Source organism: Neolamprologus brichardi, chromosome 16 (assembly GCF_056152115.1).
Source record: "Neolamprologus brichardi isolate AB-2024 chromosome 16, ASM5615211v1, whole genome shotgun sequence".
In the NCBI taxonomy this organism is placed as follows: Eukaryota; Metazoa; Chordata; class Actinopteri; order Cichliformes; family Cichlidae; genus Neolamprologus; species Neolamprologus brichardi.
The window spans coordinates 26,328,133-26,346,754 of record NC_142119.1 but is presented as its reverse complement, the minus strand read 5'-3'; the positions used below and the strand labels follow the sequence as shown (position 1 = coordinate 26,346,754).

Below are 18,622 nucleotides of genomic sequence, written 5' to 3'. Positions count from 1 at the left end.
AGTTGAAACACGTCTCCTTACTAGCACTGAGTTTATGCATGGCCTGGTTGATGGTATTTGAATGTGAAATTAAGATGAGTGTACACCGGGACACATATATAAGGCACAGTTATGTCACAAGGTCACAATGCTAGAATCCCTGTAGTTGTGTGAAATAGCCCTAATGAAGCAGGGGTCAATATTATTCTTTGTTATCTTCTGACAGGATTTCTGTAGGCTATTTCAATTGTGTTCCAAATTTAGACCTCAGATGGGGTGGGGTCTGCGAGGTGGGCTGCCTATTCATAGCGCTGGTAGCGCGCGTGTGTGTGTGTGCGAGAGAGAGAGCTTCTGTAGGAGGAAGGGGGGATAATTAGCGGGCCTGTAGCCAGTTGTCATGGGGGACCCAAAACAGGGAAACGTGATAGCAGCGCGCAGAATAAGAGTGACGCAGAAAACGCTCAAGTTGACGCGGTCGCCAAAATAATATGCTGGCCTTATTGTTCTGCAGCGATGGAATAACTGATCTTCGCCTAATCTTACACCAACACCTTGTAGCCAGTCGAGTTGGCCTAAATCTTTCTAGATGTACGCAGGCTTGGGAACCAGGCCCAAGAGAGCGAGCAGAAAGTGCATTCGCAGAGATGTGGCTCCACACGCCACAGCCAGCATCTCGCCGCATGCAGCATCATATGTTATTGCTGTTGGACTGCTGCTTTATTACATGAACCACAGAACAACCATCAGTCTTGAAGCTGTTTTATGTACTGCCCCGTACTCACAGCACACACAATAAGAGTGCGCAAGAAGAGGGGTGGGGGAAAGAAAACTGTATATCATGGTTACACTCACCTCTAGAGGACACTATTGTTCGCCAGCCATACATCACAAAGCTGCTGTTTCTTACAATTAACCTTTTAATTAACCTAACCCCATTAAGACTGTGTGGTCACGCCCAGTCGTTTTCAGGTGGACCATAAGATGGGATTTGTAAATTACAGTTTCCCCACACTGAACTGTGGATATCCGGAAGTAAAATATTGTTAGACTTGCATAGATTACGGCGCTTTTCACATTGTACTGACCCAGTCTTGTGTCATCATGATTTCGGCTCATTAAACAACAGTTATCCTACAGCCATGTAAATATATTTACATAAAGTGGAATATGTGACCAACCTCCACAAAAAAACAAAAAAACAATTTTGACTTAAAACGCTGATGACAGGACGCCGCTTGGTTTTTATTGACTGGTAACAATTTTCCATTTAAAATTAAGCTCGGTTAGCGTTTAATTGGCCGTTTTACCGAAGCGTAATTAACTTCCTATTTATGTGCATGGTTAATTGGCAGTCTGATGTGAATCTGACGGGTTAGTTGTAATCATACGGAAGATTATATGTTTAGGTTTGTTTGTAGAAATGCCAGAATGTGTAGCTTTGACTCTCTCTCTCTCTCTCTCTCTCTCTCTCTTTTATCACCGTGGGAGCCCCCATTATTAATTTCTCCCCGGGTGCAATCGAAAACTCTGTGGGAAATGCGTTTTATTAGTAGAAGAGACACTCTCGTCATCTCAAGGTCAAAGGATACCATATGAGTCTCAGTTACAGTCAGACCAGGGTCTGCCAGCTCCCCGGGGATTCGACCCTGAGTGCGAGGAGGGATGCGAACAGTGAGCCCCACTTGATTCGCTGGTCTCCATCATGATTGTGGTTGTTATTAGCAACAGGCCCAACGCAAAGAAACTTCCGAGTCGAATTTTTTGTTTAAATTTTTTTTTTGACAAGTCGGTTCATATTAACGTCTTTACGTCCAGCAAGTATTCTTCACTATTTTTTTGGGCGACTTGATGTAGTCTATTCCTTTTCCCCTTCTCTGGAGATGTAACGTTCACATATAGTAGATGGATTTCAGGTATGGACCAAACTGACCATGTGGTGCAGTCTTCTCAGATATTGTGCAGCTCCATTTGACACATTTTAAGAGCTTTATTAACAACATTTGCATTTCAGTATAATACATTACAGCTTTGCTGCTGTGATTGGTTAATAAAGAGGATAAAAAAAAGTGGTCATTTTCAGCGGTGAAATATGTGTTCAGATACCTGCAAAAGAAGTACATGGCATTTTAGCACAATGAAAAGTACAGGCTACTCTTCTACAAGTGTTTAACAAGTGAAGCATTTATGTGAAGCGGAAGGAAACAAAGTGCATTTACTAAAGTACTGTAGTAAGTTTGACTTACATGCATACTTATTTCTTACTGCCAGCTGCAGTGGAAAACACTGTACTGTTTTACAGCACAACATTTACAGGTCAGCTATAATAAAAGATTTAACAAGTGAAGATTTTTCATGCTAAACAAGGTCAGCTCTCAAATACGATTATGTGTCCTAATTTAAGCAGCAAAATAAAATATAGGGACAATAGGCACAATTATCATCAATATCAGCAGTTTTGTTCAATACTTTCTTGGGCATGGAATAACATAATTGGACTGAACATTTTTTTTTACCTTTTTTGTGCTATTTTTGCTTAAGAATCAACACTTACTGAGCTGTTTGTAACATGCAAATGACACTTTTGTTGTAGATGGTTATTGCTTTGGCATAAGTCATCCCACATTTACCGTTTAACAAGATGAATTTCTTTTGCTTCTTAGCAATCATATTAGATATGCATGACATATGTTTGTTCATGAAATAACCTACAGAAAAACAACACCGTTTCCCTCTAACACAGTGGTTCTTAACCTGGGTTCGATCGAACCCTAGGGGTTTGGTGAGTTGGTCTCAGGGGTTCGGCAGAGCCTCCGCCATGACATGCATGGCTCATTTTGTGCACCAGTAAAAAACATATCTATGTCTTGAATTTGAAAAAAAATCATATTTTATTTTTCACTAAAGAGGAGTTCAGTGAATGCGCATATGAAGCTGGTGGGGTTCGGTACCTCCAACAAGGTTAAGAACCACTGCTCTAACACAATGCAGCATGTGAAGTTGCAGAAAATTGTGAAAACTCCATGAAACACCACTTTCTCATTATTGTATTGAGCACATAAGCTACTCAAATTAAGAATAAGTGGGAACTGAGAAAGAGTCTTCCACTTTTTAAAGACCTAATCGTCGCTCCATCTCTAAATTGCATTGTCTTTTTTTGTGAAATTGGATTTAAATTAGAAAAGTAGTTGCGACGTTCTCCTTAAACTGCAGCCTAGATAGTTTGCAAAATCTCCCGGTCGCTTCTACAAACCTCATTTCATCTCAAAGCACTGGCAGGTATCAAACTTTCTGAGAATTGAACAGCCAGACCCTGAAGGCATCCCTTTGCTCAGTGTCTTCTTTCCATTTCTAGATTCCCACTTTACAAGCTTAAATGTCTACTTAATATGCTTTAATGCCTGCTCTTTAGAGCCAGGGTGCACTTCATCACTTTTATACACCTTTATATAACACACTGTTAACTAGCAATGCCTTATGGAACAGCTTGTCTTGCAGCTGGAAGGCTCCTCCATGGCATGATGGAGGTACCTGTTCACCATTCACAATGAGACAGTAAAATGGGAATAGAAGCCTCTGCATACTGCTGCTGTCTATATCAGTCAACGATGAATATTCATGAATCACAGTGTCATGACATGCTCTGTAATTGGCAGCAACATTAGTAATGACACTGCTGGTATCAATTCCCTGCATATTCATGTGGTGGGGCAATATTTCCTCGTGGTGCTGGTTTTTTTTCTTCTTTTTTTTCAATCCTCCTGAAAGTGAAAATGTATTCCGAAGCTGCAGGTGTCCCTGGTTTCACAATCAATTGCTGGCTGGATTGTGCCCCAGTGAAAATCAGACAAACCATTAGTTTCTTTGTCAGTTTCTTTGATTAATAATATATCTGAATTATGAAAGGTTGAGAGGACGCTAAATATTGTAAAGTGAATTTCTTTCTAATAGTTATGAATGTGGACCTTAAAGACTCCTATATACCATGTCAGTGCCACTGGCTATTGGACTTTTAAAAGATCATTGATATAAAGCGTTGATTACTCTTGCCTTAAAAGTAACAAACCCAGATCATTTATTTTTGTAGATCACTAATAAGCATATGCGCTCTGCTTCAAACAATTTTTTATTCCATCCAATCCGTTTGAGGTTTGATTAGATTTTACAGTTTTCACAGGCACGCTCCTCCGATAGGCCAGACAGTGCGGCAGATTTCTTTGTGTACTGGAATTTGCTGCGATTCCATTTCGGCCCCACCAAAGTGTCCTAGAATGGATAATGAGGGAATTGGATAAAGCTTTGCATAAGCTGGAAGGCTTTCCCCTCTAAGTAGCTGGAGGAGAGGATTTTTCCTCTCATGGGTTCAGTTTGCCATGAACCGTCCAAACTGTGTTGTGAGGAGGCAGACCTGTTTCTCCACAAACAGGAAAGGCTGCATTAGTCATGTATCGAGTGATAAAGAAGTATTTAGATCGCTGTGGAAGAAAAAGTAAAAGTACCATTATCAGTTTACAAGTACAATGTATATTTTTAGTCTTACTACTAAGCGAATGTATCTCTGTATATGAGTCTCTCTGCATTTCTCCATGACTGTTCATCACATTTGGTGGATGTATTCCTGAGGAACAAAAGAAATGCGGTGTTGAGCTTGAAGATTTTTTAGTTCAGTGTGCACGAAGCATTTAGCATTTAAATCTCATAACCGCGCACTCTACCTCTTTAAATTGCCCGAGTCTCAGCACAACATCTCAGATACATGCACAACATGTGGGAAACACTGAAAATGTGGGCATCGTATCATCAAACCACTCACCGCTGCACTGTGTAAGTTTGTGACCACTTTAGTGTGTCATTGTTAACTATCAGCTATAGTTTTTCTTTTAAATTATATTTTGTTTGTTTTTCAAAGTGAACACAGTTATGTATTGAACAAGCACTTTATGAGTAACAAAAAAGTAGCAAGCTAGGTTTCTATATACAGATAATTGAGACATCTATTTTTCACCAAGAAGACAACCCCACTGTGTGTTAAATACCTGGGACTCATTTGAGAACAGAGGAAGACTCTGACTTCATAAATAAGTCCAGTTGGTTTCTTTTTGAGCACATAAATTATTATAACCTGGATGATGGAAAACCTGCAAAGACATTCAGATGCTGTTTTTTTTTTTTTAAATGTCAAATATTTTGGAACTAACTATCCACCAATCTACCTGTCCAGTTCAGGGGCTCTGGAGCCTATACTAACTGTTATAGGGCAAAAGGTGAGACAGACCCCAGGAGAGATCTCCAGTATATTGAAGAGCTAACACTAACTATGTATTATATTTTACAAGTTTATGAAGTGTTTTATGTACAGGTAATAAGAAACTATGACTGCAAAGTCTGCATAGTGGAATAAAAATATAATTTCTCCTGTTAAAGCAGGCAGACTACAAGTCCCTCATATTTCTTTTTAAATACAATAATTGTGTAAATGTACTTAATTATTTTCTACCATTGCACATTTCTTTTATTAAGACTTTGGAGTTTGTGCAACCTAAGAAAAGTTCCAATCCATGAATTCCATGTGCAATTTACCTACCACACAACGCCTGCAGTATGCAGTTTGTTTAAGCAATGGATTGCTTAGGCCACTGTACACCGCAAAGCTCGTTGCTGATTTTTCTTCTTTTTTTTTCTGCTGCTCACCAACTGAGCTGTATCTGGGCATTACAGGAGGAGGTAGCAGTAATGGAACCGCTGTCAGTGCAAGGAGGAGGCTTGTTTTCATTTTATGGCCCTACTGCACTGACAGAATAGAGAAAAAAAAAACATGTGAGATTCAGTGTTGCAAAGCAATGAGTAGTGTTGTTAACAACAACAACATTTAAAGACGGTACTTGTAACTTAATTTCACTCGGTGTTGCACAGACCTTAAACCTGTTCATTAACAACAGGTGACTAAGCAAAAGTTAGTTTCCATTCTGTTCACTATTACCTGCTGCATATTATTTCTAACAAATGGTTGATGGTGCCTCCATAATGTGGACGTGTCTCACAGTTGCACTGAACTTGAGAGCGAATGCCATTTGTCTTCTTCTGCTTTGCTTATTTGAGATAATCCAGCTCTATCATCATCATCATCATCAGTCTTGCAATTAGTCAAGTTTGCTTGTTAACATGTCTCAGCGTTGTCCGTCTGCTCGCCACATGCAGATTCTGTGATTAATCTCGAAAGACACTATTTTGAAATGTTATTGGGAGTGGAATATAAATAAGCATGTGATGTATTGTTTTTTATTGTTTGATGGTGTCTGACAGCTTTGTCACAGAAAATACATGGCTTCTTTTTCCTAAATCCATCACAAGGAATATAAAGACATATGCATAATAATGAAACACATTTATTAATGTGTACTGTCCCCTGGAGTCATATGACAATGAAATGGATGGCTGGATTTCTTTTGCATGGATGCTATAGGCCTGAGTGTTGCATGTGAAGGTGGCTGAACAGGTAAAAGGGGGACTGAACAGATAGAAGAAGAACCCCATCGAGAGGACTCAGGGGAATCAGAAGGATGAGATAAAAGACAACAAGTGATTGTTTAAGGGGTCCTAACTGCTCATTACAACCTCATAGTCAGATTGATTTACGCTTTTTTAAAATTCTGAATGTATTTGCAAAAGTTTCTGTATGCCGTAAAAAGTGCTGCTATATAGTTTTACATTTTTTCTTATTGTAAGAAAAAGCTTTAAATATCTTTACAATCATTGATGTGACTGCAATTCTAGTGTTACAATAAACCAGCCTAAAAAATGTATAAAAGCAGGATTACACCTAATAACAATAATAATCTCTATCACAAGTCTGCCTTGAAACGGGTGTGCTATATGTTTATGCAAAGCCTGGAAAGGCTCATAGCCATATTAAAAACACATCAACAGGTCAAACAGTTCATTTGAGTGACATGTACATTTGGACACTGGGGATAATTTTAAATTAAAACCATGCACACCATCCTGCCCCTGTAAGTAAATTTTAAGAGACAGTATTGAGACGTAAACAGCACAGGTGTGTTTGTTTTTAAATCAGGGATTTATTGACACTGAGAAAAAAAACAGGAAAATCCCACCTTATCCTGGTTCCCAATATTTTCTGGTCCAACTTCTTTAGTAAAAAAAGGGGGAAAAATCCAATTTTCCCTCGTGTACAGGGATCTGTATCGGGGTTTTACAGGCAAAAGTAATAAAAACAAATAAATCCCAGTTTTTTCTTACAGTACCAGCACAATATTTTCTGTGAGGAGCTTTCCGAAAGGATTTTTCATGGCAGAGTCTTGTTCAGCCTCTGTTTGCAACTGCAAATGGGTATTCTCCATCCTGATGTTGCATAACCTCCTTGCCATTGTGGTGGAGCTGCTTTCCAAGCTGCCTCTCAGGGGCTTCCTCTGTAAGATGCTTCACATGTCTGCTAGAAAGTGTAGAGCAGCAGTACGTTTGAACTGGAAGGATTTCTCCCTTTCACACGTCTATGGGCTTTAGTCCAGTCACCAAAAAAAGAAATGAAAACTCTTTTGTTCTCTTCCAGTAAGGGCGTGCATCCTCATGTGGTTACCATTACATACCAAATCAATTATCTATGCTGCTGGTGAGAGGCTTCTTAAATATGTTTTGCCCCTTTATTTGCCCTGGTTGTCTATTGGCAGTGAAGAGGGGGGTTTCAAACCCTTTCTTCTAATCCTCAGTTATTCTTCCTTTCTTCTTTTCAAAACTGGGATTTATCGACCATCTGGGACAGCAAAGAAGCTTCTAATGGGCAAAGCAAAGAGCGATTTCACTGTTAAAAATGCTATGAAAGTCATATGACTTCCTTCAGTGTTTAAAAACATGCATATGTTCTCTAGGTTTCTTTTTTTTTTTTAAGTTTTGTTCTTTTTAAATGTAGTCTCAGAATATGCGGTTGCTCTTTGTGCTTCATGCTGTCATAGTGGTAGAAATGATTGTTGTTTTTAACCAATGGAATATGTATGGCCCCACAATATTGTTCTCGTCATGAATATTACAGTGGAAAGTTGTGCATATGCGAATAGCATCTTGATCCATTCTAAAGATTTGGGACAGTAAGTATCCAAATGTTGATGTGTTTCCTTGGCTCCCATTGTCAGATCTCAAAACTGCCCCTGTGCAGGGAGACGATTTCTCATCAGGCACTAGCAGCCGGAGCACCAAGCTCATTCACGGAGGAGTCCGATATCTACAGAAAGCCATCATGAAATTGGATTACAAACAGGTAAATGCTTCATTTTTTCTCCGCAGCTGACACTTATCCGCAGAATTCCTGGTCCCTCTGGTCATATTGCTTTATTTACCCCCCTATGTTCATTTTTCATTCACGGGAAGCAGTGACATGTTTGCCTTGAATGACTGCCTGCCTGGAATTTTCTGAAGTTGTTTTAAAGGATTCTTACAACTTAGCAGACCTCTGTTGCTATCACACTGTAAATTAATTCGGGAAATTATCTCTCAGTAATAGGTGAAACGAGGCTTATGTACCCTCTTTTGCTATAAGTTGTTTAAGACGAGTCACCCAGGTTCAAAGTAAAATGTCACAATTTTCTGTTACGTTTCAGTCTTTGCGATATCTCATTATTCTAAGCCTGTGTTTTCTTTAGGAGCCTTATTTTGTTATCTGTATGAACATATGAGGATGCTGGAGGTGAGCAGCAGAAGAGACCAATTAGTGTGATTGGAGGAAACACAGCTGCCTAGTCAGCAGCTCAACAGTAAAATGTAGCCTGTGCTACACAGGGCAAATTAAAGCAACGGTATTTGGGAGCCGGTAGCTTGAACCTTCAGCTTGTATATTTACCCTCAAAACATATGTCTTATCCAGTTTTTCCAAAAAGACTGTGCACCAAAATAAGGTGATATTATTTTGTTAAAGGAATACCTTTTCTGATAACAGTGAACTGTCATAAATCACTAATGTCATCAAATGAAAAACTTAACCATGTGTTGTTTAATGTACTTCTTCCAAATGAATTACATTAAATTAAGGTTATGATTAAAATTTGATGAAACTATTCCATTAATTAATTTTTAAGCAAACATGATCAAGACTGATCAAAACAAAGACGGTAAACCTTTCCCTCAATAAAGTCGTGGAGTCGAAAAGATGTAGAAGTTCGGCCGATATGAAGCAAACTTTATAGTCACCTTTGGGTTTGAAGGCTCATTGAAGTGTAAGGTAAAGGAAGAGTAGACCATGGCATCTCTGCTCCATCTCGCCTTTGCTCTCTCTCAGACTTGGTTGAACTCAGAGGCCTTGATTTGATTGGTGCAGCCTTGAATCATAAGCTTTAATTGCACCTGACATTTAAAGCTTCTCTCTGGTATTTAAAGCAGTGTACAGGTGTGGTTCATTACTGAGAGGGGGATAGGAGATTTTCTGATTTCTCTTTCATTGCCGGGCCGTGGCACCTTCTTAACTCATCATGCTGCCTGTCACCATCGCCGAACCCCTCCCTCGTTTGCACAAAGCCATACCTAGCCCAACTAACATCAGTCAAAGAGTTCGAGACTATGATAAAATTAAGTCTTTTTTAGTGCTGTCCTAGAGGAAAATGCAGGCAGAGGGGATAAAAGAATGTGACTACGTAGTAACAAGTCATCCTCGGCACATATCAGCCATGGAAATGCTTTTTTTCCCCCACTAATGCTGCAAGGTGCTGATTCTCTTAATCCACCAGACTCAAGACAGACAAGCTGTGGGAGCCACTGTTTATTGCTCAAAGCCTCTAATCATGAAATCTTTCTTTGAGCAGTATATAGTGTGCTGTGCACATTACTATGCACTGTTAGAGTGTATGCATCACTTTCACTTGTAATGTTAAAAATTATAGCACTTATCACAGCTGGAGATGCTGATAGCAGCAATCTGACTGCAAATTGTAGAACCCTAAGTCTGTCCTGTTTTGTGTGCTTTAAAAAGTTATTTTTTTTCTTGTCTTATGAGAAAAACAAGTTTGTAGAAAACACATTTAAGAATTCAACTTTGATAACAACTGATTTTCTGTATTGGCAGTAAAAAAAAATAATTTTTTTATGTATATATACATGGTGCTAAATTGTATGTTGTGCATTAACATTCATTTTAAGTAGTGTAGCTGTACAGCGGATGTTTTTATTTGTTTGTGTGTAATATAGTTAAATATATTGTGTTTTACACAGCTGTGTAATTGCTGTCTATGTGAGCGTAAACAAATTAGAAACAACATTTAAAAAAACAACAACAAAAAAAAAGCAGAAAATAGCCAGTAGCCATCGCGTTCCTACCAGTCCCAGGATCCATCTATCTCCGGGCTATATGTGCCTGGTGTTGGCATCAGAAAAACAAAGCATATGTTGATTGTTAGCCAGGGTGTACATAGCATGTCCCATTCACTCAAGGTCTCCCTTGTAGCTTCAAACTCCCAACTTTGTTTCTCTAGGCTATCTGTCAGACTTCATTTAGCATTTGAGGATATGTGGATTCCCATGTACTGCAAAAAGGCAACATACTTCTGAGGGAATATGGCCACTATCTGAGCAGTGATCTGTCAACCTTATTCATTTAGCAGAAGTAAGTAGGAGAGGGGGGTATTTTACATGAGCTATTTATATTTGTTCAGTTTTATACCAGTGTGTTTTTCTTCTTTTACCTCTAGAAAGCAGAGAATCTGAAACGCATCAGAGTATTTACTTAATAACTGTTTATAATAATTGTTATGTTAATAAGATTTAAAATTTAGCCATAGTGTTTATCATAGACACTCTTTTTCTTTGATCACAAACATTACACCATTTACATGTATTTAATTTTTCCTCGAGCTGTCTTTTCCACCTCTTTCCCCATAAACAACTGAGTACATTATGGCACTGACATTTTCTGTCCTGACCTTCTTCAATGGGGATTGGGTTTTGACTGCTTGGGTTCATCTCCCCGGGATTTTTCAAGCCATCATTGCCAGATAGTTTCCACAAATAGACATTCCTTACCCTAAGAAAATGTTGTATTGGCAAAAATATAATTTAGTACGAAATGATTTTTTTTTTTACTTCATACACATAAATCACATGGACAAGGGATCGTAAACTCTAACCATTCAGCAGCAAGAGTTTTTCATATATTTAAAAGCGGCGCTTCACCTTTGCTTTTTTCATAAAAATCCGACTAGTCAACAACAGCACGAGTATTTAAAATATTATATTACCGTGCCTAATAATTTTCACATTTCTGGTGTGTGTTGAAACTTTTTTTCCCCCATATTACGGAAATATTTTTCTCTTGTTGTCTGCTCAACTCTGCCCTTCTTCTTTCTGCTAAAGGAGTAATTGACAAAAGAATCTGGGATAATAACTCTATCTCCTGCTGTACCTGTAACAATTTAATTGGACAAGTCAGCCCAGCCGAGCATCTCTGGCTCTATGACTGGAAGACATGAAATTCATTGTCATTATTGTCCCTGTCATTTTGCAGCATTTTGTCCAGCCGCAGAGTTCCTCTCACTCCACTGAGTTTTGTACCTCCAGGAGGCTGGAACGACTGGTGGTGTGAGCCGAGCGGAAGTAGGGGCACGATGGGAGGGAGGGAACAAGAAAGAGGGCGGGGGTGGGCTCCTGTCCTCCAGGGAGCTTTGATGCTCATTTAGCTCTCCTCTGTCATTCGGCCATTTGGGCTTTTAATTGCTGATGATAATAATTATCATCATCATTATTGTTATCATCATCACTGTGCCAGGTTATCATACCCTTGCTATGTCGCTCATTCATAAATCCTGGTTCCGTGATCTTACTAATCCTTGAATTCCTGACATTTAGTGTAGTATTAATTCTCCTGTTTCTTTACCCAGTGCCAATCTGTGACAGGCCCCACAACAGAGAGCTGTGAATCACGGGTTCAAAGGTCACTACAAGGCTCAGCAATCATCGAGGATCAGACGCTGCCTACCGGTGCCAAACCTCTCTCAAGTCTTAGCCGCTTGTGCGTGTGCATGCATGTGCATGCGTGTGCTCATACACCACCGGTGGCATAAGTTTGCTAACCACATACTATAATGGTCACATTCACCCTACAGAGATGAAGAAGTGGATTCTATGGTCTTCCTAATACATCATGGCAGGGTGCATACTCTTGTATGTAATTCATTCTAAAATGTGGCCTTTAAATCTGTTGTTGTTGGGTCTTTTTTTTTCTTTTTCCCTTCATTTTATTTATTTATTTTCCGTAGTGAGGGAATGGCTTCCAGCATGCTGTAGCATTAAGCAGAGCCCACCAGCTAGCTAGCCTCAAGTCGCTCAAACGTAAAATAAATCAGGGCACAAAGGACCCTGCTCATTCCTGCAAAGTAGCAACATTTTCCCTGGCCAACAATGAGGACTTGAACTTCCTTGGCAATAACAAATAGAAAGAAAGTCACCCGAGACACCAACATTAAAAGTGATTAATCATCTCTATTCTCTCTTTACTTTTGAACCAAGGGATTGTCCAGCAATAAATCTTCAAAGATGTACATAAGAATCACTTCCTAATGAAACTGGGCTTTGTTCATTTGTCACCTTTTAGACCCTTTCATTTAAATTACAAAACTTGTGACCTTGTGACTCTGAATATAGATCTCTGGTATTTTAGAGCTGAAGAGGGATTAATCCATAAATCTTGATACTTGATTTCTCTCTTCATTAAAAGGATTCTGCCAACGGATCTTCTTCTAGAAAGGAAGATCAGCCGCTGTCAAGATTTGTTTACCGTCATATTGACATATTGAAAAATGTGATTATTAGGAGGAGACGTGACTCTTTTCACTGATCACTGCTCTCTTTTAAAATGAAGCCTGCTGAAGTTGTGCACACAAAACTATTAAAGTAATCTTAATGAAATGTTCAAAAGACAGGAATAACTATTATGTACTACACAAGAGACACACTCTCAAACAACCATTTTTTTTAGCTCCTCAGCACTCTTTGTATATTCAAGGCATCAGTGCGTCTATTCCTTGCATTCCCTTCCTTTTCCCGAGGAGCGGTTACCCTTCCCAGCGTAGGAGAGGAGAGGGGAGGGGCTGCCGGGGCCCCACACTCAGGCCAAAGGGCCACTGTGGCTTTAAGTGTGCTCCTTGTGTGGCCAGAGCAGCCATCGCACTGATGCAAAGTGACAGGGACAGATGTGACATATCGGTTCCGACACACTTCCATACCACCAGTCACAGGCTTGGGGTGACTCACATCCCCCTGCTCTGGTCCTGTCCCCCCGCTGCAGGACAACACAACGATGCTCGAATGAACCTCGCCATCGCCCTCACTGCTGCCAGGTATGGGGCTGCCATAGCCAATTACACTGAAGTGGTGCACCTACTGGAGAGGGCAGACCCTCAGACGGGGAAGGAGAGGGTCTGCGGAGCGCACTGCAGGGATGTGATCACAGGTAAATCCAACAAAAGCCGCTTCCTTCCTTCCTGCCTCACTCTATTCCCACTCTCTCTAGCCCTCACAACAGGGTTCCTCCCAGCGCCTCTTACTCAGTGCTAGTTTGCACATAGTCATTGCACATCTAATGCAGGGGCTTTTAATATTTTATAAGCGTTTTATGGTGTAGAGGACTGCTTCAGATCTTGTAGGGAGGAACATAAGACAGAATTAGCGTACTCCAAATGGCCTTACTTACCTTTTAAATGTCATGCATGGGGCTGGCTTTGGAAGAATAAAGCAGTTAAGGGTAAAAGATGGTATTCTGAAACATTTCATGAATAACCAAGATTTGAGGATCTCAACACATGACCACCCCCTGATGTTTTAAAAGATGGAAGTGTGCTCTTGGAGAAGATGTCTCACTTTAATAATGTGAGAGGAGGGCCTCACATAGGGAGGGCTCAGACTGAAAGGATAATAAAAAACAGTTTTGTCATCAGTTCTTTTTTCTTTGTCTTTTATTTTTTCTTCTTTTTTTTCTCGCTCACAGAGATATGAATTTCTGGCTTGTGAACGCAGTCATTCCTGGTCTTTTCTTCGCTTCTCTTAGCAGTGGCAGCATCACGCATCAAATTTTTAAAGGTAGTTTGTCATTCATCTTGTTGCCAAAACAGATCATTTGCTATCCTCATGGTATCTTTTGATATGCATCCCATTATATACTGTAGCTCGTCAACATCAAGCATCACATTAACAAACATTTCCCTTCCACAATTTCAAAAGACCCTCAGTCACTGCCACTGAGCTACTCTGTGACACAAAGAGGCAAGAGGGAAATTAGGTATGTCTGTTTCCTATTAATTACAATCCTGGGAAGTCTCCCATGGACACACTCGAGCCACTCTATTACGGAGAGAGGGGGGCGTTCGCTGATAAATTAATAATCCGGCTTGTCACCAGCCACAGATGAATAGCCCCTGGTGATTGATGCTGTTTTCTTTCATAGGGCAGGAATTTGATGTCAGAGCCAAATGTGTTATCAATGCCACGGGACCTTTTACGGACGCGCTGTGGAAAATGGATGATCAGAAGAACCCCGACATCTGTCAGCCCAGTGCCGGGGTGCACATCGTCATCCCGGCTATTACAGGTAACTAACGGTGGACCCCTACGTCTCTGTCACTATCCTCCTGTATCACCTGCTCCTCAGCACTGCCGTCTCATCAGTTCATTAGTTAGCTGCAGTAGAAACTCCTCAGCCTTTGGCCACAACAGCCAGGCTCTGTCTGGCAGCTCTGCCTGTATGTCTAGCTCAGAGCAGGTGTTTAGTCCAAATGGGAACTTCAGCTCGGGAGTGTCACAGCTTCATGTAATCACTGTGTTAACTGCAAGAGAAGACTTACATTTCTCTTCAAACATCATCTATTCTTGCTGAGATTGCATCTCAATTTTTGATTGGATTCCTTTCTCTTTTGGGTCGGACTGAGATTTCTGCTTTCTTGTTGATGCATGTTATTTGTGTTGGTAAGGAATGAAGGCTACTCCTGTGACACAGCCTTCCCCCTCAGCTATTCCTGTGTTAAATTGAGTCAGTGCCATGTGCATGTGTTTTAAACAGGGCAATATGTGTACCCTGCGTTGAGGCTACGGGAGCAGCGACTGGAATTGAAACCAGCTGAATTAATCTCCTGGAAACAGCACTGACAGGAGCCTGATTATGGGGTGTCCCTTCAACCAGCCCGGCCCGCTTGTGCCCTCCCCTCTCCAGCAGACCAAAGGTTAATGCAGTCTCCTTGTTTGTTCCCCTCCCTAGCCGCTCGCCCTCTCATGCACACAACACTCATGCACCTCCAGACTTGACAGCATAAAACTCCAAGACGCCGTCGCATCATCTTCTATCTGACCTGGGGAGCGTCAAACACACCATCGCATAGCAAGTCATCTCTGGAGAGGATATCAGTGTCTGAATTACATCCTCAACAAACTCGGTAACCACAGCCAGGAAATGGAAGGTGATTTTTTTTTTTTCCATAAAAACTTACCATTCTTCACCTGATGCCTATTTTTTTTTTTTTTTTCTTTTTTAATATCTTCAACAAATATCAAAGTTTTACTGAACTGCAGCCCAATACATGTAAGGGACAGCTGTGATGTAAGGTATAATTAATGCAACAACCAACATAACATTTCTCCCAGGTAAAAAAAAAAAAAAGAAAAGAAAAGAAAGTCATCACTGCGCACTTACACTTGCGGCACTATAGCCGGGACGTTTGAATCAGACCTAATTCATAACACCCATTTATGATAATAAATACACGTCCAACGATCCCCACCCCCACCCCTAGCATCCACCCAACCACCCTCTCTGATTTACAAATAGCTGATAGAGCAAGCAGCTGACAGAAATAAATGAGCTAATCTGATGGCTGTGTAGGACTTCCACCAGATATTAATTCATCAGGAGGCCACAGAGTACAGACAGATACAAATTCCTGTTTTAATTATGTATGGGAGCTGTGCTGGAAGCTGGAGACACCTCCAATACCAAGGCTATTTCTCAGAGCAACTTTATGAACCCTTTTGATTCCATCGTTATTTTGTTTTCCTTTAGATATAATACATGTCCCTCCTGTTTTCCCCAAACACTCAAGACCAAATAGATTTTTCCCCTTCATAGCAGTGCTTTCACATGAGACATTTGATAATGAACAAGTGGAAAAATAACCTTTGCCACATTAAATTATATTGTTTTCGATTTGCAATTTTTATGAGGCCTTCCTGGAGCCTGTTTGATGTATTTTGTTCCCACTCGGAGCCTCAAATGGCCCTTGCCGACTGGCAGGCTTATCAAAACCCACGAAGGTTTTATTGAATGAGTGACCAGTGGGTATCTAAACAGAATGCAGGGTTATTGATTTTGGAGAAGTGGTCTAATTGTTTCTAGTAGACAAGGGCTTGTCCCGATTATTTGATTGATTAGTTTGATACTGGTCAGCCTCCTCATCCTCCTTCCCTGGCCAGTTAATAGCACTGTAATCCCAATACACTGCTGTATTTCTAATCCATCATCATTATCATGGCTGTACTCAGCACAAGATTAGTCCATGAGGGTTTTTTCTTTTTTTGCATTCCTCAATATTAGCTCTGCCTTCTATATGCTAAAGAAAAAACTCAGATAAATTCAGCTTATCTGCTGTGAAGAGAAGAGCTGTATAGAGGAGGTTGTATGGTTTGGTATACTAATGAGATAAAGATGCTTATATTGGCATATTTTAGAGAAGCTATTAGGGAGTAACTTAGTATATTTACTCAAGTATGATAGAATAATTTTCAGCTCTACCAATTTATTGTTCTGTTCTGGGTGTCATAGAAAAAGCTGCATTTCACTCGATTTGTCTCATCAAATCTTACTTTTAGATTAAGATTTTGAAGTACAACAGAGTCTTAACTGTTGAATAGTTGTTTCTACGCGTTTTAGTCTGTGAAACATTTTTTTTAAGTGGTTGTCTCACGCGAGATGTCTAAGTGCTTAGCACTAGAGAAATGTCCCTCTAAACCTATGTAGTTTTATTTACAATTTTTCTCAACGTGGCAAAAACGGTGTGTTGTATTTTCCAAAAATCAAACGATGATAGGCCAAGTAGGGTTACTTTAACCAATTAAAAAGACAAAATGTCTCAAACTCATTTTTTTGTGGGAACACAGAGTTTGAGACATTTTCTGCTGCCACTGTAACTGTTAGCTTAAAGCCTCACTGTGCGTGCAGCTGAGTAATCAGAGTAAAGTAACCCGGAAGGTATCGAGCATTAAATGGTGGATAAATTATCTAACTAATTAGGTGCTTCATAGCTTTATTTTTCAATTTGATTACATTTTATTTAAATAGCACCAATTTACAGCAACAGTCACCTCAAGATATTTTATGTTGTTAGGTAAAGAAACCCCATAAATGACACGACCCTCTATGACAAGAAAGAAAAAAACACCTACTTGGCAAAAGTGGGAAGAAAAAACTCCCCTTTAACAGGAAGAAACCTCTGGCAGAACCAGACTCGGGGAGAGGTGGATATCTGCCAGCCATCTCTTCTCCTCACAGTTGGGGGTGAGGGAGAAGAGAGCAGAGAAAGACAGGACAAAAGAACAGGACACACTATGGAATAATGATTACTAATTATTAAATACAGCAAAGGTCTATAAACACACAGGGAGTGAAACATGTGAGTGAAGAAGAAACAGCCAGCGCAGCGAAGCCCACTCGGCATCTTAGGCCTACTGCAGCATAACTACATATGCAGGATAATATCAGTGTGTTTGGTCCATAACATACAATATTAAGGCTAGAAATAAAGTGGATTATTTCTTCAGCAAGAAGGTGGAGGAAACATGGCATGAAAAAGACCTTTTATTTAAAAAGAACTATTCATCAATCTCTAACTCCTTACAGCCTCACTGCTAGCTTGTTTCTTCCTTCCTATCTCAGTAATCACCTCGTAAGTTCATCTCATTTTAGAAAGGCCCTTAACTGGAAAACCATTAGACTAAACTGCTCGCTGAATACTCAAATGCAAGTAGTTAAAAATCTAGTAACATGATGCCATTATTTAATAATATATCACTGTTTTTATTATGGATTGATTGAGTCTATTATATTTAATTTGGAATTATGCTTAAGATGGGTTCTTACATTGTTGTCTTGGTACTCGAGGTTCTGTATGAATATGTCTTCTGTAAGCACCATAAAAAATAAAGAATAAGACACAGAAGGGTTTGTTGGGGACATGCCATAGCAGGTCTCCAGTTCAAGCCTGAGACCACATCTGGCTCCAGGCAGCATGGCCACAGACGGCAGGGTGACATGTGGCGTATGTCTGGGCGAGACCTCAGTAAAAGTCTCGTAGTCACAAAATGAGCAGTGAAAGCCCGAAGCCTGAAAAGTAAGATAAAGGAAGGGGACATAGCAGAGTGTGGGGGATATAAGTGTGAAGTGATGGAGCGAGAAGCTTTGACTGGTGGAGCCCATGCAGTCTCCGTCCTTGCCTGTGGTAGTGCCCGAGCTGGGGTCTTCACTCATTTGTCTAAGAACACATAAGGAAGGGGATGGGGGAGTGTGAACAGGACTCAGACCAGAGGGGTTTGTCACATTGTGTGGAGGTGACACCTCGAAAGGCCCACTGGCCTGCGTAGTGGACAGCCACTGTCTCCCCTAGTCCTTCCCTTA

At 40.3% G+C, this 18,622-nt stretch overlaps 1 protein-coding gene across 1 annotated transcript in view; it reads left to right on the top strand.

Annotated features, from left to right (window-relative positions):
• Positions 1–12,032, top strand: part of LOC102796248 (uncharacterized) — a 98,926-nt gene extending 86,894 nt beyond the window's left edge. The window contains exons 5-6 of the mRNA XM_087829750.1: positions 8,124–8,248; positions 11,850–12,032. Of these exons, the coding sequence (XP_087685876.1) occupies positions 8,124–8,248; positions 11,850–12,032 (308 nt within the window). The remainder of the gene's footprint in view (positions 1–8,123; positions 8,249–11,849) is intronic.
• Positions 12,033–18,622: the final 6,590 nt, after the last annotated feature.